Source organism: Saimiri boliviensis, chromosome 21 (assembly GCF_048565385.1).
Source record: "Saimiri boliviensis isolate mSaiBol1 chromosome 21, mSaiBol1.pri, whole genome shotgun sequence".
Lineage (NCBI taxonomy): Eukaryota > Metazoa > Chordata > Mammalia > Primates > Cebidae > Saimiri > Saimiri boliviensis.
This window is the reverse complement of record NC_133469.1, coordinates 24,466,922-24,486,345: the sequence shown is the minus strand read 5'-3', so window position 1 is coordinate 24,486,345 and position 19,424 is coordinate 24,466,922. Positions and strand designations below refer to the sequence as shown.

General features: G+C 56.5%; 2 protein-coding genes across 13 annotated transcripts in view; both read left to right on the top strand.

Annotated features, from left to right (window-relative positions):
* The window catches only part of CLTCL1 (clathrin heavy chain like 1), a 97,902-nt gene extending 84,246 nt beyond the window's left edge, over positions 1-13,656 (top strand). For 6 of the 12 annotated variants that reach the window (XM_074391079.1, XM_039462401.2, XM_039462395.2 and 3 more), the window contains 6 exons: positions 922-1,053; positions 4,907-5,017; positions 5,266-5,436; positions 9,031-9,252; positions 11,789-11,864; positions 12,630-13,656. In XM_074391079.1, coding sequence (XP_074247180.1) covers positions 922-1,053; positions 4,907-5,017; positions 5,266-5,436; positions 9,031-9,252; positions 11,789-11,864; positions 12,630-12,748 — 831 coding nt within the window. In that variant the 3' untranslated portion in view covers positions 12,749-13,656. The other 6 variants (XM_039462397.2, XM_039462400.2, XM_039462398.2 and 3 more) reach the window with 6 other exon arrangements.
* Positions 13,657-13,850: 194 nt separating this feature from the next.
* SLC25A1 (solute carrier family 25 member 1) lies at positions 13,851-17,067 on the top strand. Its single transcript, XM_039462402.2, has 9 exons — positions 13,851-14,041; positions 14,370-14,477; positions 14,561-14,660; positions 14,737-14,875; positions 15,356-15,440; positions 15,627-15,731; positions 15,911-16,026; positions 16,107-16,180; positions 16,357-17,067. The coding sequence occupies exons 1-9, from the start codon at positions 13,948-13,950 to the stop codon at positions 16,469-16,471; spliced, it is 936 nt and encodes a 311-aa protein (XP_039318336.1). The 5' UTR covers positions 13,851-13,947; the 3' UTR covers positions 16,472-17,067.
* Positions 17,068-19,424: the final 2,357 nt, after the last annotated feature.

Here is a 19,424-nt window from a genome sequence, read left to right as displayed (position 1 = left end):
AGTGGTCAGTAAGCCATAGAGGGGCCATGAGGACACTCTGCGTCTGCCTCTTAGTCAGAAGACCTCACCGGGCCCCACATTTTTGCCAGGTTACCCAAACCTAGCAGTGCTGGAGGCTCCAATGGTGAGCACCCTAGGCTCCCAGCATGGCTTTAGCTCCAGCTGTGCCCTGCACATACCGCAGGACCCCCCACACTAGACAGACACACTTACCACCACTGACTTGGTTCATGGCCTTGCTGGCATGTTCCCTGAACAGCAGAGCTGTGCGCAGGCCCTGGACATCGGTGCCACAGTCAGCAAGCCACCAAATGACATCGCCCAGCAAGAGAATGGAGCAGCCTGGCCAGACTGCGAGACCCAGGAGGACAGGCGCAGGGTCCACCGAGAGTGGTCCAGTCTGCCTGGGCTGGCCATCGGGTCTCACTCAGGTTCTGAGCACCACAGTGTTTCAGCTTAAAAGTTCTGGGGATGTCACAGGATGTGCTGTCCACTTGGTTACAGCTCAGGCTGAGCCTTCAAAAGGAAGGCTGGGGTAATCTTGCTTGGATGGAAAGATACGGTGTGGTTTGGTTTTGCTGTTGGGCTCTATTCCGGCTGATTACACTTCATTCATTAATTCATTCATTCATTCAGCAGATCCTGGTTGTGCATCGACTCTGTATCAGATACCAGTGTGGGTGCTGGGTTGAGGCAGGAAACCCTGAGGCTGGCCTCTTAAGAAAAATGCCTGGTGTGTCAGTGCTAGGGGAAAAATGCCTCAGGGAAGCCAGGAGGCACATTCATGAGCCATTGAGTCTTAAGGGGGTGGTCGTGGCAGGCCTCAGTAGTAATGTGCCATTTGAGCAGAAACTGGAAGGAGCCCTGGGGTGTCTGGACACAGGGGCAGGGACTGACCCTCAGCTTTGTTCCTCCCACCAGGTTGCCAACGTTGAACTCTGTTACAGAGCCCTGCAGTTCTATTTGGATTACAAACCACTCCTCATCAATGATCTGCTGCTGGTGCTGTCCTCCCGGCTAGACCACACCCGGACAGTCAGTTTCTTTTCAAAGGTAAGTCAGCCAGAACCTGGGGTAGAAGAGTGTATTGGGTATTCACCAGTGTATCAAACTGTGTTAGGTTTCAGAAACAGGGATACCTCTCGTATCACACTTCACTTTATTGTGTGTCTCAAATTCTGTGTTTTTTAAAAGACTGGAGGATTGTAACCCTGCATTGAGCAAGTCTGTCAGCACCTTTTTCCAACAGCATGTGCTCACTTTGTGTCTCTGTGTCACATTTTAGGAATTCTCATAATAATTCAAATATTGTCATTATTATATATGTTATAGTGATCTATGATCAGTGATCCTTTTTTTTTTTTCTTTTTTTTTTTTTTTTTTGAGACAGTCCTGCTCTTCTGCCCAGGTTAGAGTACAGCGGTGTGATCATAGCTCACTGCAACCTCAAACTCCTAGCCTCAAGCAATCTTCCTGCCTTGGCCTCCTCCAGTGCTGGGATTACAGTTTCAAGCCAGTGCACACAACCAGTGATCTCTGATGTTACTATTGTAATTGTTTAGGGATGCTCCTATAAGAAGGCAAACTTAATGGATAAATGTGTGTGTTCTGACTGCTCCACTGACTGGCCATGCCCTGGTCCCTCTTCCTCTCCTTGGGCGTCCCTGTTACCTGAGACAAAACAACAGTGAAATTAGGCTAATCAGTCTGGGCACAGTGGCTCACGCCTGTAATTCCACCACTTTTGGAGGCTGAGGAAGGTGGATCAAGAGGTCAGGAGTTCAAGACCAGCCTGGCCAAGATGGTGAAACCCCGTGTCTACTAAAAATTAAAAAATTAGCCGGGCACAGTGGCAGCTGCCGATAATCCCAGCTACTCGGGAGACTGAGGCAGGAGAATGGCTTGAACCCGGGAGGCAGAGGTTGCAGTGAGCAGAGATCACACCACTACACTCCAGCCTGGGCAGCAGAGAGTGAGACTCCATCTCAAAAAAAAGAAAAGAGGCCGGGCGCAGTGGCTCAAGCCTGTAATCCCAGCACTTTGGGAGGCCGAGGCGGGTGGATCACAAGGTCAAGAGATCAAGACCATCCTGGTCAACAAGGTGAAACTCCATCTCTACTAAAAATACAAAAAGTTAGCTGGGCATGGTGGTGCCTGCCTGTAATCCCAGCTACTCAGGAGGCTGAGGCAGGAGAATTGCCTGAACCCAGGAGGCGGAGGTTGCAATGAGCCAAGATCGCGCCATTGCACTCCAGCCTGGGTAACAAGAGCAAAACTCCATCTCAAAAAAAAAAAAGAAAAGAAAAGAAATGAAAAGAAAAGAAAGAAATTAGGCTAATTAATGGCCAGGCATGGTGGCTTATGCCTGTAATCCCAGCACTTTGGGAAGCCAAGGCGGGCAGATCACCCGAGGTCAGGAGTTTGAGACCAGCCTGGCCAGCATAGTGAAACCTCGTCTCTACTAAAAATACAAAAGAAGCCCAGCGTGGTGATAGGCACCTGTAGTCCCAGCTACTTGGGAGGCTGAGGCAGGAGAATCACTTGAACCCAGGAGGTGGAGGTTGCATTAGGCTACGATTGTACCACTGTACTCCAGCCTGGGCCACAGAGGGAGGCTCCATCTCAAAAAAAAAAAAAAAAAAAAAAATGAATAATTTCTGGTGTTCTATAGCAAAGTCGGGTGACTGTCCTTAACAATAACTTTTTGTGCATTTCAAGGCCAGGCACGGTGGCTCATGCTGTAATCCCAGCAATTTGGTAGGCTGAGGCAGGCAGATCACCTGAGGTCAGGAGTTTGAGGCCAGCCTGGCCAACATGATGAAACCTGTCTCTTCTAAAAATACAAAAATTAACCAGGCATGGATGGCAGGTGCCTATAACCCCAGCTACTTGGGAGACTGAAGCAAGAGAATCACTTGAACCCAGGAGGCAGAAGTTGAGTGAACCAAGCAAGATCATGACCCTACATTCCAGCCCGGGCAACAGAGCTCTGTTTCAAAAAAAAAAAAAAAATTATTGTGCATTCAAAATAGCTAGAAGAGAATGTTCCCAACACAAAGAAATGATAAATGCTTAAGGTGATGGACATCCTAATTACCCTGATTTGATCATTCGACATGTGTACATGTATCAGAATATCACATATGTTGTCCATATGTGATATTGATATTATTGATACATGATAGTTGTCCAATAAATATGCACAACTATCATGTATCAATAAAAAGTTGAAAATAAATAAGACATCATTATATAAGGAAAATTTCCATATTAACAGAAGTTTGGAAGAAGTGGATTCCAACCCCCATGGATGACTTTGAGGGTTCAGGACTTCAGTGGAGGAAGTCACTACAGATGTGGTAGAAACAGCAGGAGAACTAGAATTAGAAGTGGAGCCTGAAGAAGGAGTTGAATTGCTGCAATCTCAGGATCCAACTTAAACAGATGAGGACTTGTTTCTTAGGCATGAGCAAATAAAGTGGTTTCTTAAAATAGAATCTACTCCTGGGGCAGATGCTGTGAATATTGTTGAAATTACTACAAGGGATTTAGAATAGTGCAGAAACTTAGCTGACAAAGCAGCAGCAAGGTTGGGACTGAGGCCAGTTTTGAAAGATGTTCCACTGTGAGTACAATGCTACTAAAGAGCACTGCATGCTGCAGAGTAGTCTTTTTGTTTGTTTGTTTTGTTTGTTTTTGTCTTATGCAACACAAGTCCAGAGTGGTCTTACATAAAGGGAAGAGTCAGTCAGTGAGACAAACCTCACTGAGGTCTTATGTTAAGAAATTGCCTTCTGGGCACAGTGGCTCATGCCTGCAATCCCAGCACTTTGGGAGGCTGAGGCGGGTGGACCACAAGATCAGGAGTTCAAGACCAGCCTGACCAACATGGTGGAACCCCATCTCTACTGAAAATACAAAAATTAGCCAGGCATGGTGGTGTGCACCTGTAATCCCAGCTACTCAGGAGGCTGAGGCGAGAGAATCGTTTGAACCCAGGAGGCAGAGGTTGCAGTGAGCTGAGATCGCACCACTGTACTTGCCTGGGCAACAGAGCGAGACTCTATCTTAAAAAAGAGAAATTGCTGCCTGGGCACAGTGGCTCACGCCTGCAATCCTAGCACTTTGGGAGGCCAAGGCAGGCAGATCACCTGAGCTGACGTCAAGAGTTCAAGACCAGCCTGGCCAACATGGAGGCACCCCATCTCTACTAAAAATATAAAAATTAGCCAGGCATGGTGGTGGGCATCTATAGTCCCAGCTACTCAGGAGGCTGAGGCAGGCGAATCACTTGAACCTGGCGGGCAGAGATTGCAGTGAGCCGAGATTGGGCCACTTCACTCCAGCCTGGGCAAAAGAGCAAAACCCCATCTCAAAAAAGAAAAAGAAGAAGAAATTGCCACAGCCTCTCCAGCCTTCAGCAGCCACCACCTGGATGAATCAGCAGCCGTCAGCATTAAGGCAAGACCCTCGCCCAGCAAAAAGATTACAACTCACTAAAGGTTCAGATGATTGTTAGCATTCTTTAGCAATAAAGCATTTTTAATTAAGGTGTGTACTCTGTTTCTGTAGACATAATGCTATTACACACTTAACATGCTGCAGCATAAACGTTAGTTAATGTGACTCACTTTATTAAAATATTCACTTTATTGTGGTGGTCTGGAACCAAACCACAGTGTCTTTGAGGTGTGAATGTCCATGGTGACATTGGCATCCACTGAATGGCCCAGACAGTCCTCTTTGTGTGAGTATAGGCCTTTTGGTTCTAGGTGTCCAGAAAGTGCCCCTGGCTCCAGAGCGGGCCTATTCAAGTGGATGGCATGCATGTGCCCACCTGTACCCCTGCCTAGTATCCCCAGAACAAGCTTGGCCAAGTGCCATAATGTTCCCCCCAACTTGTCAGGCAGGTCAGCTGCCCCTGGTGAAACCTTACCTGCGGTCAGTCCAGAGCCACAACAACAAGAGTGTGAATGAGGCACTCAACCACCTGCTGACAGAGGAGGAGGACTATCAGGTGGGTGTGCAGGAGGGAGCCCTATCCCGGGTGGGCTGGGCTCCTCCCCTGCAACTGCCATTCTGTTCTCAAAGCAGGCTGCTTTTGCACAGGAGGGTGTGCAGGCCCTATGGGACACCCGTGGACATATGGGTAGGGGCCTTTCTAAGGCCATGGTGATAGCAACAGCCATCAAGTAATACAATGTGCCTGCTCTATGTACAAGCAGCCCATATCAGTGTCCCATCCCTCAAAGGCTATCTTCCTAGGGCTTAAGGGCATCTATCGATGCCTATGACAACTTTGACAACATCAGCCTGGCTCAGCGGCTGGAGAAGCACCAGCTGATGGAGTTCAGGCGCATTGCGGCCTATCTGTACAAGGGCAATAACCAGTGGGCCCAGAGCGTGGAGCTCTGCAAGAAGGATCATCTCTACAAGGTTGGTGTCCCGGGCCCCTGTTTCCTTCCACCCTCCTGCCTCAGTGCGCCTCCTGATGCTTTGGGGATCATACCCCTTCCCACTTGTTCCTGAGACCTGGCTCTGAGATTCACCAGGAGATCCTCATGGTGGGTGGTGGGATTGGTGTTAATGGGAGACCATATTTAGAACATGGGGTAAGAGTTGGGAGTGATCTAAAACCCCTTAAAAATTGTTTGGATTGAGAGTCTTACAGAGCCTTATGGAGTTGATTATTTTCGTGGCAGTTATGTGTGAGTTTCACTCTACCAAAACAGTGTGGCAAGATTCACTTCTTAGCACCCACTTTACTTCCTATGAAGATTTGGGGAATTCTCTGTAACCTCAGTGCTTTGGGAGGCTGAGGTGGGTGGCGTGCTTGAGCCCAGGAGTTTGAGACCAGCCTGGGCAGCATGGCAAGACCCTGTCTTTCCAAAAACTTCGCTGGGTGTAATGATGGATATTGGTACCAGCTACTCGGGAGGCTGAGAAGGGAGGATCACTTGAGCTCAGGAGTCGGAGGCTGCAGTGAGCTATGATCACACCACTGCTCCCTAGGCAACAAGGAATTTAAAAACCTAAATTAAAATTAAATTCAAAGGCCCAGTAGTGGCTCACGCCTATAATCCCAGCACTTCCAGAGGCCAAGGCGGACAGATCTCTTGAGGTTGGGAGTTCAACACCAGCCTGACCAATATGGTGAAACCTCATCTCTACTGAAAATACAAAAGTTAGCTAGGTATAATGGGGCACATCTGTAATCCCAGCTACTTGGGAGGCTAAGGCAGGAGACTCGCTTGAACCCAGGAGGCGGAGGTTGCAGTGAGTGGAGATCACACCATTGCACTCCAGCCTGGGTGACAGAGTGAGACACTGTTTGGAAAAAAAAAAAAAAAAAAGGAAAAAAATAAATAAAATCACATTCAAAACATTTGTTTCAAAACTGGGTACAGTTTTATGCACGTTGTAGTCTCAGCTACTTTAGGGGCTGAGGTGGGAGGATCACTTAAGAGGAAAAAGAAAAGAATGTTTTTCTGCTGGTGAGAGGTATCTTAGTACCAGTCTTCGACTGGGGTCCAGGCATCTGCTAGGCAGGTTGGGCTGCCTGGAGGGACCACCAAGACCCTGAAGGCGTTAACATCCTCTGCTTGGCCTGAACATCTGCCTGAGGAGTAAGGTGGAGTTGTACTAGAGGGTCTCTTGTCTGTGCTGTGTTACGCAGCTGAGCCAATTCCCAAGGTCTCCATGTTCCCAGAGACTCTGGACTTGACCTGAGGGTGTTACTTCTGGAGTTGGCCTTGGGCATTCCTGAGTATCTTCCCAGGACACAAGGACAGCCGCCACCTCTTGTCCAGCACAGGGGCTTCATTCTCTTGGCTCCTGGGCTGTGGCTCTTGGCTCGGACTCCATGGAGGCCTGTGATCCCTGCCATCAGTGTTGCATTGTGTTTGACCCTACTTTGTCACCTCCAGTGTTTTGGAGTGTTCTGTGACATCTCCTAGCCCTTAGTGACACTGCTTATGGTCCTTCCTGAGGTGCCCACAGGGCCCCTGAAAAGGGAACAGAAAGGAAAAGCTGCTGAGGCTCTGAGACCCCACGTGGAGGTCTCTGGACCTGGCTTCTGGGAAAAGGCAGCTGGGCTCAGACACAACTGAGGAAAGGCCACCCTCGGCTGGCTGGTCACAGCCAATCTGTCTTACCCATGTGGTCCCTGTCAGGGACTTAAACACAGCCTCCTCGACACTCAGGCAGTGATGAGTGAGCGGGGCTTTAAGTGCTGCCCGAGGTCTACTGGCCTTGCCAGCCACCCACTCCAAGCCACATGGGCCCAGAAGAGAGTCCAGAGGACAAAGCCACAGACAGAAAATAGCTGAGTATACAGTGGCTCTCAGCCAGGGGTGACTGTAGCCCCAGGGAATGTTTGGTTGTCACAGCTGAGGGTGTGGTGCTACATGTAGGAGGTAGAGGCAGGATGGGGCCCACAAGCCCCGATGCACAGGCGGCTCCCCTACATACCTCCCAAGGTCAGCACTGCCATTGAAGGAGCCTACCCTGAGGCCAGAGGTGAAGCCTCCTGGAGTGTTCCTGGAGGGGTGGCCAGGTCACAGTGTGTCCAGTCAGGGGCAAAGCCATCCAGCCACAGAAAAACGTATTTCCAGATGACAGAAGTAGCATTTAGATGAAAACTTGGTCAGTGGGGCCCTCCTACACCCACCAGTGAAGAGCAGTGTCCTGTGGAAGTGCAGGTGTAGACTGGAGAGCTGGACACAGGGATAGGACCGGGATCGAGCTGCCCTGAGAGTGGCAATGAGAGAAGAGGGTATGGGAGAGCCTAACTCGAGCTGGCTCCAGGCCGCAGGAGCAGGAGGCTGACTGGGAGCTTCCCAGGGGCTGCTTCTACTGGAAGTCCTCTGGGAAGCCAGTGAGACAGTCCCTGAGGCCCACACAGGAGGGACAGAGCAGTGCCCACTCTCGGCACATGTGGAGGACAAGTCAGCAAGGGTAGGTTGGGCCAGTGGAGGGCACAGCAGGGAGCAGGCGTCACAGGTCCTCAAAGTGGCGACCCAAAGGCACCTGGAGCTCTCACTTGAGGGTCAGAATCCTGGTGCCTTTGTAGGAACAGTGTGGGGCCGGAGGCAGCGCTCGGTGAGCAGCATGCCAGCAGGAGAGAGTTCTTTCCAGAGCGGGCTCAGCATATCAGATCCACGCGGACGTGGGTACTGGGCGTCCTCAGGGGCCTCCCAAGCGGAACTTAGAGGCACGTGCTGCAGGTATGTCGGGTGCTCCACATATGGCAGGTATGTGGAGCTGAGACTGCCACAGGGTATCCTTGGAGAGCACAGGTCATGGTCAGTGGGTCAGGGCCAGCTCCAGGGGGAGTGGCCTTGTGCACCTGATTTCATCTGGGTGTCAGGTTCCTGGTCTCAGAAAGGAATACTAATAGCCCTTGCCACAGAGGGCCGTGCTGGAGTCAGGTGATCCAGTGCCCACTATGGGGCTAAAAAATAGAGAATGGCCACAGAAAGTGCAGGCTGGTCAGGACTGGTCAGGTGCAGGTGTTGTCAATGATACTGTCTTAGACAAATGCATTTGCAAGGATGAAAATAGCAGTTAAGGGTTTTTGAGCCACTTGAAGGCAAAGCAAATTGCTGTTTCTAGAGCAGTAGCCGTATCCCTCCTGACTGCTCCCCTGGTGTCATGCTCCATGGGCCTGCGCACAACACCCCAGCAACCCCCAAACCCCCATCAGTGCCTGCCTAACAGCAGCCCGTGCACGCCCTCTGCCCTCAGGGCCAGAGTTCCTGTCTCCCATGGCAGCTGTGCCTCTGTGAGCCACCTGCAGGCAGTTCTGCAGGGGCTAAAAGGACCATGCTCTGTCCCCTCCACAGCCCCTGGAGGTGGTACCAGTGGGCAGCAGGGTGCTGGGAATGGCTCGGCCATGGGTCCAGACTTGCTCCACAGTGCAGGAAGGCCTTCATGGAGCCTGGCGCCACTCCCTGCCTTTCTGGTCCAGCCGCTGCAGGCACAAGGCCTCTGCTTGCAGGATGCCCAAGCAAGCGTTTGCCTTGGCTACAGGATGCCATGCAGCATGCCGCAGAATCGCAGGACGCTGAGCTGGCCCAGAAGTTGCTTCAGTGGTTCCTGGAGGAAGGCAAGAGGGAATGCTTCACAGCCGCTCTCTTCACCTGCTATGACCTGCTTCGCCCAGACGTGGTGCTCGAGCTGGCTTGGAGGCACAACCTCATGAACTTGGCCATGCCCTACTTCATCCAGGTGATGAGGGAGTACCTGAGCAAGGTAGGTGCCAGGCCAGCTGCAGCTCCCTGGCCTCTGTGTGGCATGGCCCACCCCTGGCAGTGACTGGCCATAGGTCTGCTGGGTCCTTAAGGGTGGGCCCATTTGAGGCCACCTCAGCTTGCCCAGCCAGCCCTGGCCTGCCTTCAGGAGTGGCTGTTTTCCTTCATGCTCAAGTGGTTTTCTGTCCAACATTAAGCCCCTCCAGAAAATCATCATGGAGAGTGCCCACTGGCAGCAACCCTCCTGCAGACCCTGCCAGGGCAGCTGCCCAGTGGGCACACTGCCAGGAACACAACAGGCATGCTTGTCCCCAGCCCTGGACTTCTTCAGGGAGTCAGTGAGGTGGCTGGCAGTCCCAGCTCCCTGTGGAGCTCCCAGTGGCGTCTGGGGGTGCAGCCGTTAGCATACCTGTTGGTGGTAGCTGCCTTTTGCTGAACATGTAGTAGGAGTATTCACGGATGCACTGAATCCTTCTAATAGCTATAGGGAGGATGACTCTGTCTGCTTCCTCGAAGTGACAGTATCCGATTATAAAACTCTCCCTGGGTGTTGAAGTCCTCGGAGTCCCTGCTGGGACCTAGCTTTAGCCCCTGTCCAGAGACCTGTGTCGGCAGTATCACCTGGTGCAGTGTGTTCTTTCTAACGCTGGAAAAGCCACCTCTAGTAGCATCTACTTGCCCAGCTAACCTCCTTCAGCCAGATGGAACCCTTCGGAAGGCACTCATGCTGAGGCATCACTCAGTGGAGCAAGGGAAGGGAGGGGCCTCCCAGGGGAGTGGGTGGTAGGAAGGAAACCGGAAGGCAGGCCCATGCTGCCTGCTTTAGCCTCCAGGGGGCTGCCCAGCCCCTGAAGAAGGCCATCCCAGAGGCCATCACCCTCCTGCAGGACAGTGTGACTGTGTGTACCCATCCCATGTGTATAGCACGCCTGAGTGAGAGACTCCCTGATGACTCTCAAGGGGTGGGGAGGAAGGGGCAGCCCTGACCACGTAGCCTGAGATTAGTGGGCTGCCGGGGACATAGACTGATTGGATTGACAAGGGCCCTGGTTCCCCCACCAAGTGGATGGTAACTCCCTACAGGCCGTGTGTATGGTGTGTGGTGTGTGATGTGTGGTGTGCAGTGTCTGGTGTGTGCCTGTAGAAGCTGCTCTCACAATGATGAGCGGCTTTTCCCATCCCTCAGGTGTCTTTCCTGAAAGCAGTCTGTGTTCTGAGGCTCTGCACAAGGAAGGAAGAATGTGCATGAATCTCTTCCTGACAGTAGAGGCCCACGGGTTAGTGTTAGAGGAACTCAGGCTCACCCAGGCCTCAGGGATGTCCTTGCTGTGGGGGTCAAAGTACCAGGGGATCCCTCAGGACTTTGAGGGGCACATTCTCTTTCTGCTGTAGATGATTGAGTTAGCAGCCGCTATCACCTTTGTCCACACTGTGGCAGCACAGCCTTGGCCTGGGTTTCTGAGACTCCACTGGCCCCGGGAAGTGGTGCCCTGCTGCTGCCCACCTATCCTGTAGGGACAGATGAGGTGCCTGTCATGGGGAGAGTTCAAGGAGAGGAGGGGGCTGTCAAGGGGTTTCCCAGTCAGTGGTGTGGGGGTGTGAGCTGATTCTCAGCTTCAGCTGCGGCCCAGCTGACTCCACACAGCAGTGCTGGGAGGATGAGGGTGCGGACAAGAAGTACAGTGCCTTCCTGGTGGACAGCTGGGCCCGGGGCCTCATGGCTCATCTGGGAAACTCGAGGGCCATCCCTCTGAGACGCCCCCAGAGCTCTTCCACTGGAGGGAGGGAGGGTACAGGCCTAGCTGAGCCCTCAGCCTGAGTGTCGGCAAGCTGTAGGTAGCAAGGACAGGCACCTGTCCTGCTCCCTCCTCACCTCTCAGCTCCCAGACCCCAGCTCACAGGGGCACATCCTTGTTTCTCTTTCTTACTCAGTGCTTTTGTGAGGGGATCCTAGCTGCACAGTTGCTGCTGCCTCGATCTTTGGCAATGGGCAGGGTTGGTGCCTGGTGAAGCCTCAGGGAAGAGTGAGGAGGAAGTTTGTCCTGAATGCTTCTCAGGTGAAATGTCTAGGTGCCAGGTGACTTGTCTCTGAGAGCCACATGATCTCTCTGCTAGTCAGAAGGGGTGGGCAGACTGGACTGGCTGGAGTCGCAAGCAGGTATTGTTTCCTGGCATGGCCCTAGCCCTGCGGGTCGGTAAATGGCAGTGTCCTTGTATTTAGAGGAGAACTTGGCCCACATGAGCAGGCCACACCCTCAGCCTGTAACAAATGACTGCCCCAGTGCCCACTGGGAAGCCCTGGGGACCCTGCTGGGCACTCAGTCTCAGCCAGCTACCAAGGCTTCACCTCTCCATGCCTTGCTGCATTCTAAAAGTGCATGAGGTATGGGCTGGGCCGCTCCACACCTGCCTGTGTCCACCTCCTCCGCTCTCACTCTCCTGGAGGCCCTGTGTCCTGATCTTCCACTCCACGTTCACCTAGAGGCTGGGACTGCACCCTGTCAAGCAGCTGTTCACATGCTCTCGCCTCCTTGCAGGTGGACAAACTGGATGCCTTGGAGAGTCTGTGCAAGCAAGAGGAGCATGTGACGGAGCCTGCCCCTCTCATGTTTGGTAGGTGGCACCTGTAGCCCCCAACCCCCTGCAAAGGGAGCAGGGAGGGATTCAAGTCCCACTGCCCTTTCCTGGCTGGGCTTTGAATGGGGATGAGGATGGGAATGGATGGGTGGAGGCCGGAACAATCCCAGTGGCTGCTGGGTGTGGAGAAGTGTATGTCCAGGAATGTTGGCATGGCCACTGTCCTCCCTGCTGTAAAGGTGCCTGCCTTCTGATGGGGGTGCCTGCCTAGCTGTGAGCTGCTGCTGTGTCCTGCCAGGCCTGGCCCCCTGGGCAGCAAGGCTGCTGCTGGTGTGTGCTGGGAGGGGCTCTGCACCTGAGAACCTGCCCAGGGCAGCCTGGCTGTAGAGCAGACGGGAGAGGCTGTGGGGTACTGGAACACCGTGGGGCCAACACAGACCTGAGGGTGTGGTGTGAGTGTGCAGCATGCCAGCGGTCTCAAGCCTCCTGCTGAGTGTGTCCCTCCACCATTAATACCAATCTGGTTTTTTTAGATTTTGATGGGCATGAATGAGACCCAACCAGTTGCACTAAGTAAGTGTCCCATTTGGGGACTAGCTTACCCTCAAGCTAGGCCAGCCTCTCTGGCTGACCCCACGCTGCTTGCCTCTGGGTGCCTGCTCCCTTGGAGCCTCAGCCTCTGGGTGGTAAGGAGTGGTCCTGTAGACCCTGCTCCCTGGGTCCCGGGCTACTCAGGGGCAGCCAGAAGAGGACCCCATGGGCAGGAAGAGCTCTGCTCACTATGGGTGTCCCCCTCTGCAGGCCAGCAGCTGACGCTGACAGCAGGCCCTTCCGCGACCCCAGCCCTCGCCAGCTTCTCCTTTGGATATGCCGCTGCTCCTGCCTTTCTCCAGCCTCTCATGTACAACTTCCGCCTGTAGTGGGCGCTGTCTCACCCACTCTACCTGCAGTTACTGACTTCTCCAAGGAGCATGTCACTCCAGCAGCACAGGGGCCCGCAGTGGGAGGCGGGGATACCTGGACGTTATTTTTGCTGAAACCCAATGATGGCAACTTCTGAGCCATCCCAGAGCCTGGGGAGGCCAGGGTAGAGGCTGACGGCGCAAGACCAACTTCAGCCGCCAACAGGACTGGACTGTGAGCTCTTCTGCTGGAGCCAGGCATTCCTCGTGGGTGTCCCCCACTGGCTGGAGCTGCCCCCTCCAGGCCAGTTTGAAGACAACGTGAACACGTCTTGTTTGAAGGTACCAGGCCTCGTAACAGGACTCCGAGTCTCCTGGAGATCATAAATATTAAAGTCGGTTTATCCAGGCAAAGGTGCTCTGCTTGGTGCTGGTGTGGGTAGGAGGGAGAGGGGCCAGTTTCCTGGGCCCCGCAGTCCGTTAAAGATTTGCTGGGACCTCTTTGGAGGGTGTGGGATCTGCATTGCCCAGAGAAGCCACCTAGGAGAATACAGCTGCTTGTATTTGGGGTCTTTCCTGACCGTGTTCGCTGAGCGCAGGAACTCTAAATCCCGGAGAGGTGTGAGTGGGAACCGCCAGGTGAGGCCCGGCACGTGGCCGCTGGGGGAGGGGCCCCGGAGGCGTAGCGCCTTCTCACCTGCCTCCAGGTTCGGCGAGAACGTTCGAGTTCCTCAGGGACGGGGCTAGCCCTGAAAACAGGACGTGTTTTCAGGGAAGGTGTGTCCCCGGCCTCCGGGATTCCCGTCGCTCTCGGCAGTCGCGCAGACCCAAGACCCGCTCCCCCGCGCCCCTGGCGGCGCGGCACACAGTGCACCTTGATCCATAGCTCAGGGCAGGGCCGTAGCCCTGCCTCCCGCAGCCCCGCCCCCAGCCCCGCCGCTCGCCGTCGCCAGGGTCTCGGCCTCGGCCATTGGCTGCGCTTTAGCCCCGCCCCTACGCCTGCCTCGGCGCGCCCCGCCCCGGCCTCAGTTTCCCGGCCCGCACGGGGCGGGCCAGAGGCGGAGCCCCGCTCAGACCACGCGAGGCGGGGCCCGGAGCTGACGCGGCCGTCCCGCCCCCGGGACCATAACCGGCCGCCGCCGCCACCCCAGACCGAGCGCGGAGTTCAGGAGGCTCGGACCCGAGTTCGCCGCCGGGCGCCCCGCCTGCCGCCCGCCATGGCCGCGCCCCGCGGCCCGCGAGCTCTGGCGGCCGCCGCGCCCGCGTCCGGGAAGGCCAAGCTGACGCACCCGGGGAAGGCAATCCTGGCAGGTGGGCCCCTCCGGGATGCGGACCCCCGTCCCGCCGCGCTTCCGGGTGGGCCCGGGACGCCGAGGCCCCGCCCCACTTCCGGGTAGGGCCGTGGGTTGGGGGGTCGTGGGGGCGCGGTCTGGTCCCCACCCGCCGCGTGGGGGCTCGCCCGCCTGCAGCTTGTCACCCCTGCGCCTCGCCGGGACAACGGGGTGGGGGCGTGGGGCCCCAGCCCGGGTTCCCGCGACACTGGCGCGGCGGCCGCGCCGGGCAAAGTCCGGGACGGGGGAGGGGCCCGAGCGCCGGCGCCCAGGCTAGGGTCTCAGAAGCCGGTGCCCGGCCCCCGCAGGCGGCCTGGCGGGCGGCATCGAAATATGCATCACCTTCCCCACCGAGTACGTGAAGACGCAGCTGCAGCTGGACGAGCGCTCGCACCCGCCGCGGTACCGGGGCATCGGTGAGGAGGGGGAGGCTGCAGGGGACGGGCACCCAGGGCGGCAGCACCAAGGGCAGTGGGGTCCTGACTGCCCCCTTCCCCAGGGGACTGCGTGCGGCAGACGGTCCGCAGCCATGGCGTCCTGGGCCTGTACCGCGGCCTCAGCTCCCTGCTCTACGGCTCCATCCCCAAGGCGGCTGTCAGGTGAGGCCCGGCCCGGGGCTGCTGCGGGAGGGGGGCTAGGCCACGGCAGCCCCTCTCACCCGCCTCCCTTCTCCAGGTTCGGAATGTTCGAGTTCCTCAGCAACCACATGCGGGATGCCCAGGGACGACTGGACAGCACACGCGGGCTGCTGTGCGGCCTGGGTGCCGGCGTCGCCGAGGCCGTAGTGGTCGTGTGCCCCATGGAGACCATCAAGGTGGGGAGGGTCCTGGTGAGGACCCTGGACATGCAGGGAGTAGGGGGAGGGGCGGCCGTGCTGGCCCTTTGCTCCAGGGACAACTGGCAAGCTGGGGAGGGTCTCGTGGGTGCCAGGGAAGATCAGCAGGGTGATTTCGGGGCCTTGGGGCAGGACGCCTGCCAGGAAGGGCTGCCTGTGGAAGCCGAGTCTTTGCTAAAGGCAGCCTTAAAGTTTTTACAAAGTACTTTTATAAAGCAGAAAACAAATGACACGTTCACTGCCAAAACTGGAAAAAAGTAGCAAACATAAAGGTAGAGTCTGGTTACCAGGGCTGCCCTGTGTCCCAGGGCATGGTCCGTGTGGGCGGCCTTGGCGCTGCCTCCCAGGGAGGAGCGACAGCCCCAGCTCCGCCCCGCCCCCCCATGGGCCCTGGTCCTGCCTGCTAGCCAGGACCCACCCAGGTGGCAGCCGAGAACCGGCCCCCCTTGCTTCTATCAGGTGAAGTTCATCCACGACCAGACCTCTCCAAACCCGAAGTACAGAGGATTCTTCCACGGGGTTAGGGAGATTGTGCGGGAACAAGGTGAGCCACTCGACCTTCCCCCTAGAGCTCAGGGACCTGGGCCAGGGCGGGAAGGGCCTGCACCTCCCATCCTGCTTTGGACTCTGTGCAGCACCTGCCTCCCCCTTCCCCTTCCCTTCCTCCACCACCAATTCCCAGACGGGGCCTGAGAGGCTGCAGGGTAACCCAGTGCCTGCCTGCCCCCAGGGCTGAAGGGGACATACCAGGGCCTCACGGCCACCGTGCTGAAGCAGGGCTCGAACCAGGCCATCCGCTTCTTCGTTATGACCTCCCTGCGCAACTGGTACCGAGGTAAGTCTGCACCACAGGGCCCCGCCTCCGCACACAGCCAGGTACTCTCCTTTCCTTGGCCCTCCCCAGCCTCCCCCGCAACCCCGCAGCGGGTACCCACCTTTTGAGGTGCTGGTCCAGGCTCCTCCCAGCACCCTCTAACCACAGCTCACTCACCGCGCCCCCCCCACAATATCCAGGGGACAACCCCAACAAGCCCATGAACCCACTGATCACTGGAGTCTTCGGAGCTATTGCAGGCGCAGCCAGTGTCTTTGGAAACACTCCTCTGGACGTGATTAAGACCCGGATGCAGGTGGGGGGTAGGGAAGGGGAGGGAAAGGGGGGATGAGGCCAGAACTAGTTGCTCAGCCCCTGCCTGCTGTTGTCCTGCAGGGCCTGGAGGCGCACAAATACCGCAACACGTGGGACTGTGGCTTGCAGATCCTGAGGAAGGAGGGGCTCAAGGCGTGAGTTGGGGAGGGCCAGGGCTATTGTCCCCACCTCAGACCTTTCCCGACCTACCTGGCCTCCCCACACCATCTCCTTTCAGGCCTCTGTGCCTCTCGCTCCAGCATCTGGGGGTTTCGCTGCTAGGGACACTGCGGTGACCTGTCTTCCTCTCCCTGCCCCTCCTCCCATTCAGATTCTACAAGGGCACTGTCCCCCGCCTGGGCCGGGTCTGCCTGGATGTGGCCATAGTGTTTATCATCTATGATGAGGTGGTGAAGCTGCTCAACAAAGTGTGGAAGACGGACTAAGCCTAGGGGGGCCACAAGGGGACCGCCCCAGGCACCTCCTGAGTGCCCCACCACCCTTGTCTCACATGAGTCCAGTGCTGTAGTGCCAAAAGGCCCCTTCCCACGTCCCTCGAGCTCTGTGGTCTGGTCTGTGCATTATGGCTGTCAAATCCATGTGTCCCATAATGCCATGTGCCCCTCGTGGTCTGTGACACCACCACTGTGCCCCAGTGTCTGGCCCAGCCATGGCTGGGTGTGCATCTGGCCTGTGACCCTGTGCCCACTTGTCCATGTGCTTACTGTGAGCACTGTGCCTGTGTTTCATGTTCTGTGTCATGTGACCCTGTGCCCCGCCTCCCGGGGTGCCCGTGTGGCCTGGGTCCTCGGCCCTGTAGCCCTGGCCCGGTCCCAGTCCGGTGCCTTCCACCCTGCCCCGGCCTACCACAGCTGCCTCCGGGCCTCGGCCTGGCTTCACCGCATTCCAGGGGCTGCAGCCCCCCGCTTCTCCCGCCATTGGCCTTAACTGGCCCTCGGGCCCTCCCTCCACCCAGGACAGGGTGGCACCCGCCACTCTCAGGACCACCCTGCCAAGGCAGAATAAACCGGATCCTGTAGCAGCCTCCTGTCCTGTGTTCATCCCTATATGGGCCCATCTATGCACTGGCTTTGGAGGCTGTGCCTCTGCAGGGACCAGGCCACCCTCATCTGAGGACACTGCAGAAGGGGGACAGGGAGAGAATAGTGTCCACCCAGGGCAGGGCACTGTGGCCACAGTGTTGACTCCCTAAGAAGCTGAGCACCAGGCCAAGAAGGATCTGGGCTACACCCTGGCCTTCCCTGTGGCCTGTGGGCAGGATCCCATGGTGTGAGTAAAAGGGTATGTTCACAAGGCCTTGGGGTGGCCTGGCAGAGAACAGTGTTTGGAGCAGAGGGCTGGGCCCAGGAGATGAAGCCCCAGGACAACTGCCTGCCCCTCACCCAGGGGGAAGCTTAGGGAAGGGTTGGGTTGCTCAGGGCCCCTCTGGGGCATGCCCAGCTCCTCAGTGAGTGAAATGAGCTGCTCGTAGGAAGAGGGGATGGGTGTATGCTGGGGCCTCTGAATCCCAGGCAGGGGTGTCTGGCCTTTGCTGCCTGAAGGCTCTGGGCAGGGGCCCTTCCTTGTTCCTTCACCCAGGCTGGGAGACAGCTGCCCTGGGGCAGCAGGAGGTGGGACTACCTGGCCAGAGCCCTTTGGGCACCTTGTGCCACAGCCATGAGCCTCAGAGGAAAGTGTCCCTCTGGCTGGAGGCCAGAGCTCTGCACTGGCATGTCCCCATGGGGCCAAGCCCTTCCTTCCACAGCCAGTGAGCCACGTGGAGGACACTTGGGAAGGATGGGGCTCACTCAGTGCCCCTGGCTGTGCAGAGAAGCCAGCTTCCTGTCCAAGTGCCTCTGTGGGGGAAAAGTCATGCATTTGGCTCAGACTGGAAAATAAGCTTTTGCCAGCCAGAAACCATATAAGCAGGTTCCATCCCTGGGGAGACTGCCCTGTTCTAGTGATCTCGCACAGTACCAGAATCCCAGGAGCGTGCATCTGGGGAGGCGTCTGAGGTCCAAAGGGCCCAAGGTGAATCTGGGAGCCAAGCATGGGCTTGGGGGTACAAAGGGAGCACAGGGTTTTGAAGCCTTGGGGAAGGGCTGGGGGTGTCTCAGCACTCAACCTGTGCTGTAATGGGATGGCCAAGCATTCTCCATGCTCACTTCCCAATCTGTTGCCACAGAGGAGAAAGGGCCCAGGCAACAGAGCCTCCCTCCTCCCACTGTGCACTAGGGCATGCAAGCCACCACGAGAACCCCACACCAAGACACTTCCTGTCCCTGGAGCTCGGGCCACTGGTTCTACACCTCAGGCTTTCCTGTGGGGTGACAGGCAGTGGGGCGCACTGGTCCACAGTGCCAGCCATGAAACCTGGAGGGGCACTCAGCTCTCTGGGGTCTGCCCTCCAGGCCTCAGCATCTGTTTGCTGTACTCCCTGCAGGTGCTCAGAAGCATGCTTAGGCAGAGCAAGCCCTCACACATCGAAGCTTTTTTCTTGGGGTTGCCGGAGGTTGTTTACAGTCTCCCCAGGTTCCAGGCAGTTCTGGGAGCAGGCAAGGCCTCACAGATGCCTGAAGGGGACCCCCACCCCCACATACTCATCTCCAGAGATGCCAGCCACTCACTGCACACACCTACACCGAGTCCTGTCCCTGTCCCCCTCCACAGGAAGGGACGAAGGCTGCACTAGCTGTGAGCAGGGTGTAGGATGGCATAGGTCTCCATCCTCTTTGGACCCCTGCCATCCTTAGGATCACCTTGTTTATGCCTTGAATCACAGGGCAGACATCAGGTAGCCCAGCCAGAAATTTTCACTGAGCTAGGTCTGAGTCCCTTGGGGCCACCTACCCTGGTAGATAGAACCCACACTCTAGGCTGCCTCACACATCGCTTCAAGAAGAAGGCAGCCTCCAATCTTGGAGCTGAGACCTAAGGGGAAAGGTGTCTGTGCAGGAAAGAGCTGGAGGCTGGAGTGACAGGCAGGGGCCTGGAGGGAGCCAAGTTGCATTTAACCAGACTGCAGAAAGGAGGCCCACAGCAGGGACTAGCACAGACTAAGGCCACTGGGGCACGTGCCCTTGGGGGCAAAGGGGCAGAGACACGTGGACAGGTCTTCAAGCTACTCTGCAGGCAGAAGAGGCTTGAATTCTAGCCTCTGCTCCACCTCTCCCCACTAAGGAGGAAGCTTGGTCAGTGCTGGGGAGAGCCCCAGGAGGTGGCTGAGTGCACATCATGGTTGTGGATGGAGATTCCAGGTCACCATGGCCTGCTCCAGCCAGAGCCACAGTGACCAGCTAAAGTCACAGCCTGGAATCTGAACCTGATGACTGTGCCCGGGAGGAACAATGGCCTCAGAGAAAAGGACAAGGGAGAGGTGAGGTGGTGACCTCCCAACCT

What these genes read in the sequence shown, in the direction of transcription:
- SLC25A1 (XM_039462402.2), top strand. Translation starts at nt 13,948, where the DNA reads ATGGCCGCGCCCCGCGGCCCGCGAGCTCTGGCGGCCGCCGCGCCCGCG. An exon ending in GCCGCGGTACCGGGGCATCG is followed by an intron (nt 14,478 to 14,560) that starts GTGAGGAGGGGG and finishes CCCCTTCCCCAG; the next exon opens with GGGACTGCGTGCGGCAGACG. An exon ending in CCTGCGCAACTGGTACCGAG is followed by an intron (nt 15,732 to 15,910) that starts GTAAGTCTGCAC and finishes CACAATATCCAG; the next exon opens with GGGACAACCCCAACAAGCCC.